At 32.8% G+C, this 4,673-nt stretch overlaps 1 protein-coding gene across 1 annotated transcript in view; it reads right to left on the bottom strand.

Moving 5' to 3' along the window:
* Positions 1-377: 377 nt before the first annotated feature.
* LOC134268474 (homeobox protein Hox-A7-like) overlaps positions 378-4,673 on the bottom strand; it is a 7,942-nt gene continuing 3,646 nt past the window's right edge. The window contains exon 2 of the mRNA XM_062750730.1: positions 378-2,777. Coding sequence (XP_062606714.1) covers positions 2,485-2,777 — 293 coding nt within the window. The 3' untranslated portion in view covers positions 378-2,484. The remainder of the gene's footprint in view (positions 2,778-4,673) is intronic.

Raw genomic sequence — 4,673 nt, 5'->3', positions numbered from 1 at the left:
AATACATGTACATGTATTTTCTTAAAGGTTGAATCTTACATGTAAAACTTATGCTTACATGTGTACAATATTTTTTGAATTATTCTTTTTGAATGTACAAATCCAGTCCTATTACATGATAGAACAAAAATAGTTTAAGTGAGATATCTACAAGGCTTTTTTTTTTATTATTTTACTCTTTATTTATTTTGACGTGAGAAGAATTAACACATTTGTCACTGATTTTGTTTTAGCATTATCGGGATTATTTTTATTAATACAAATAAATATTATCACTAATTAAACACTGTAGATAATACGATTCGAACACAAGTGTCCTTTGTTTAAAACCATGATTGCAGCATAAAACAGTTTAAAGCATAAAAAACTGAATGAAATTTGTCTGTTTGTAAACATTTATTTCCAAAAATGCTACTCTTTCTATAGTTTTTGGTTCAAGTTCAACATAACATAGTACACATGTAGACTCCACTGAAAAAAGTAGACTACAATTAGTTGCGTATTAATGATTATAAGATTTTTTTTATTTTAATGAATGGTGTCGCCATGTTTACTGAAAATATCGTTTGCTAAACTAAACATTTCCTTCAAAATGGCTTTTCTCTTACACATTTGGTCAGCTTTCCGCAATAAAACTTGGAACACTATTAAAATTCACTAAGATATATTCATTTGCATTGATTTTTTATTTGAACAAACATGATAAGTGAAATTAATTTTTTAAAAAGACTATTAATTCTACAGTTTTTGTTCCATTTTAATTAAATTGTAATAGAAAAAGGATTAAACCAATGATTACATTTTCATTATTGCTGTTGAGAGATTTTAAAGTTCCAATGCTTCTTTTTTCTTTCGTAAGTTGAGCATCTTGTAGAGCTACAGTCTCAATCTCGAGTTACCCTACTTTATAAGAAATTATTTATTTTTCGTAATACTTACTCGTATTTATTTATTATAAAACATTTTTATACATGTTTACATGTACTTACATCATGAAATGTACAAATTTCTTCCCAATTATTTAGTGTTCGAAAAGTTAATGATTCTTAATCGGGGTTCCTTTTAATAAAAGTATTCAAGTCTTGGACTGTTTCATAACTGCACTAAAGCTTTTTTGCATGAAAAATTGATATACTTTGGGAGAAAATGACGCAAAAGATTTTTTTCGAAAAAGGTCGAACAAAACTTCGCCAAGGTATATTAATTTACCTTGCACAATATATCTCGAATTTGGGACTAATTCTTTGTACCTTCATACATCAGACAACAAGTTGCATCTACTCTTTACAAATTTTATTACATTTGAAATGCACCACTGACATTGGCAGTACTTGTTTTATCAATGTAAGACAACTAAACGTCAACAAACATATAAGAAAAAATCTCTCTGAATCATATAACAGTCTCGTTAGAACAGCACATCACAACACAAAAAACAGGGGAACTTCTATTGCAACTTTCTCAAATATTTTGGCAGCAATTCATGAAACTGCAAAAATCATGGTTTAGATGTTAGAAAAACTAAAACTGCACCATCTGAGATGGTTCATCATGTTTGTCTATTGATATAGTGTTCCTATCCATCGCTTAACAAAAAGATACTTCTGAATAAAGGTTAGGGCGTAAACATATCTCTAAGATGATGTGGCAAACTATAACCCTGAGACGGAGTTATGATAAAAACGGTACAAAAAGCATCACACATATTTGTACAATGGAAGAGAAATTTTGAGGTATTTTATATATTTAAGTCTATTCACACAATTTTCATTCCATTCAGCAGATTGATATTGTAAACCATAAGTACTAATAAGAATGTTGTACAAAAATATGGTGATCGTTGCCTAGTCTACAGTAATGCAGCAATTATTTATAAAAGTTTACCCTATCTTAAATATCCATGAATGTAGCGAAGCTTTTTACCCTTAGCTCATAATTGTCAATTATATCGTTTATCATGAATTCAATCTGTAACAGTCCAAAGTAATTGCAATATTAAACACACAAATGAATATCACACCCTTTCATTTGAACTGAACATTGTCTCATCACAGAGAAAAAAATCTTAGCAAACCAGTTTTTTGCGACATAAAGTTCCGCAGTGAATAAAACATGACGACATCACGTATCCACAGAGCGCCATCTGCAGTCCTATTTCAACATAAAGGGCAGACAACACTTAACGGAGCACGCACTTAATCACTCTGGGAGGATCCTCCTGACTAGCAGACACACAGACACGGTTGTTCTTACGCCTTATGACCAAGCTTATATAGATATACGAGATCTAAGTTGTAATACCTCACAAGAGTAACAAAAAACATAATATCTTTGGAATAATTTAAAATTGCCATAATGTTACTAGATATCTCAGATATGGCAAGAAGTGACGAACTATTTTACCCGTATCGCCTGAATAGACAAAGCTTTTACCCATGTAATTGTCTGAAGCTTTCTCGTTGGTGTTCGGAATAGTTCGGGTGTTTACGGTGACTCGTCACTCGACAGTCCGTCACTTTTGTCGTCTTTCTTGTCTGAGGGAAGAAGACCAGGAGTATCGTTAATCTCCTTTATTGCTTGTCTCTCTTTCTTGAGTTTCATTCGTCTGTTTTGAAACCATATTTTTATCTGTCGTTCTGTTAAGCACAAGGAGTGGGCTACCTCTATTCGTCGTTTTCGCGTTAAATAATGGTTGAATTGAAATTCTTTCTCCAGCTCTAGCGTCTGGTATCGGCTGTACGTCTGCCTTCCGCGTCTTCTGTGTGCAGAGTTTGGACCTGAAAAAAATTACAAAGATTTTATATAATGTTTGCATTTAGATATTGATTAACTGACATTGGCGTTCTGAAGTAAATTTTGCTGGAAGTAGAGCAGGGGCTGATCAATCAGCATGCACCTGGTTACCCAATATGCAATGCAGAAGACGAGTTGCAAACAGAAAAAATCCAGCATTCGTGTAAACCTCAGATGAACTAGCAGATAAGCGGAGTGCAGCGAGGGAGCCTTAATTAATATTACGTTGCAAATAAAAGTCTGTTATTCGTAATAAGTGCGAAATATTGGTAAACTTTTGTTTTACTATTGTAGAATAGTTTATGTTTCCCTTGTGGCTATAAAAGCTACACGCGATACTATGCCCTTGGTATTTGGTTTAATCCCTTTCATGATTTAAATAGAGAGGAAAAAATCGAAAAATTGTGATCACTTTCATGAGTGTAGAAATGTGTTACTTATGATATTATCTAACCATGCGTAAATAGAACCTCGTTTCTGAATTTGGACTGTGGCAAGTAAAGTAAAAACATCCATTATACCAAAGCATAGTTTAGCAAGGGAGGAAAAAATGACTGAATTACGAACTCTCAATGATGCAGAAGATAATAATATCTCCGTGTTTTATTTCGAGGGTAAAATTGAACACAATCACCCTAAAATTACATCCCCATCTTCACTGAACTAGAACACATAATAGAAAGATTGGAGACGCGAAATAGGCCGTGTATAGACATCGGGAACTTAATGGATCAATCTAACAGTCTCTTAAGACCCAGCTTTCTGCCGCTGGAAAAAGACTTTGCTTGAGGATTTAGATCCATATTCTCGCAGGCAACTGGGACTACGGACATAATGAAAAAGGAATTACCTCTGTATAAAAAACAAGCACGTGCTTATTAACCCTGGGAATTATTTTCTTTTCTCTTTAATTATAGAATTTAATAATTCTCTTCTATTGTTTCTTCTTGTAACACCAATCATGTACTTGTAAGGCACAGTAAAAAAAGTGCGTTGATTGGCTATCTACAGTCTTTGGACCTTGTATACGAAATAAAGCTTTAACTAAGTAAGAAATAAGTCTAGGGATTTTAATTCTACAATGATCGCTTGTCTCTCAGAGATTTAGGCCGATCAGGTAACATCATATCACTCTCTTGGTATAAACCATACCTGTTAACTACCACCGAGAGATTGATAAAATAGCTGATCTCATTGTCTTTACGATCCCCACTTGATTTATGTTAGTACTATGTAACTTGATGAGTAAATATGTTTTCTTGTACAGACGTCCACGGAATAGAAAAGACACTGGAGACAAACAAAACTGGCCGAACGTTCATAGTCCAATATAAATTTATATGTACATGTACATAAAATATCGAATTTCACATTGTTTTCTTACATTTTACTCTTTATATTCTTTGTTTATTCAGCTTATATATGAATTTGGATTTTTTGTAGTTCACACAAGATTGAATTTGTAAAACTGCAAATGAATTTAGTCTTCAATTTTCTCTTAGCGCTTTAATTTGAAGCGATAATATACCACTAGAAACACCTGGGGAAATAAATAAAACGATAAACCACTAGGAATATCTCCAGAGTTGCATAAACAACACAAGCGGTGACACATCGCCATCATAATCTCTCTTACTTTGAGAAAATCCACAAACATTTTCGACATATTCTTATGAAATATATCAAGTAAATTAGTTTATGTCTGCAAAATAATACATCACATGTGCAAAGAGTTGAGAGTTTGTGATTTTGAGTTTCTTACAGTTACAACTCAAGCAATTATATATACAAAGAAAATCGGAAGGGAAGGCAACAGTTTGCAAATATATTGCTGAAAAAAAGTTAGTTCTTTATTCAGTTAGACAAAGATTCCATATGCT

The sequence above is a fragment of the Saccostrea cucullata genome, unplaced genomic scaffold (assembly GCF_032062105.1).
Source record: "Saccostrea cucullata isolate Sc308-1 unplaced genomic scaffold, CSIRO_AGI_Scuc_v1 ctg549, whole genome shotgun sequence".
Classification (NCBI taxonomy): domain Eukaryota; kingdom Metazoa; phylum Mollusca; class Bivalvia; order Ostreida; family Ostreidae; genus Saccostrea; species Saccostrea cuccullata.
Note: the sequence above shows the minus strand (reverse complement) of the source record. Positions and strands in the feature narration are given on the sequence as shown.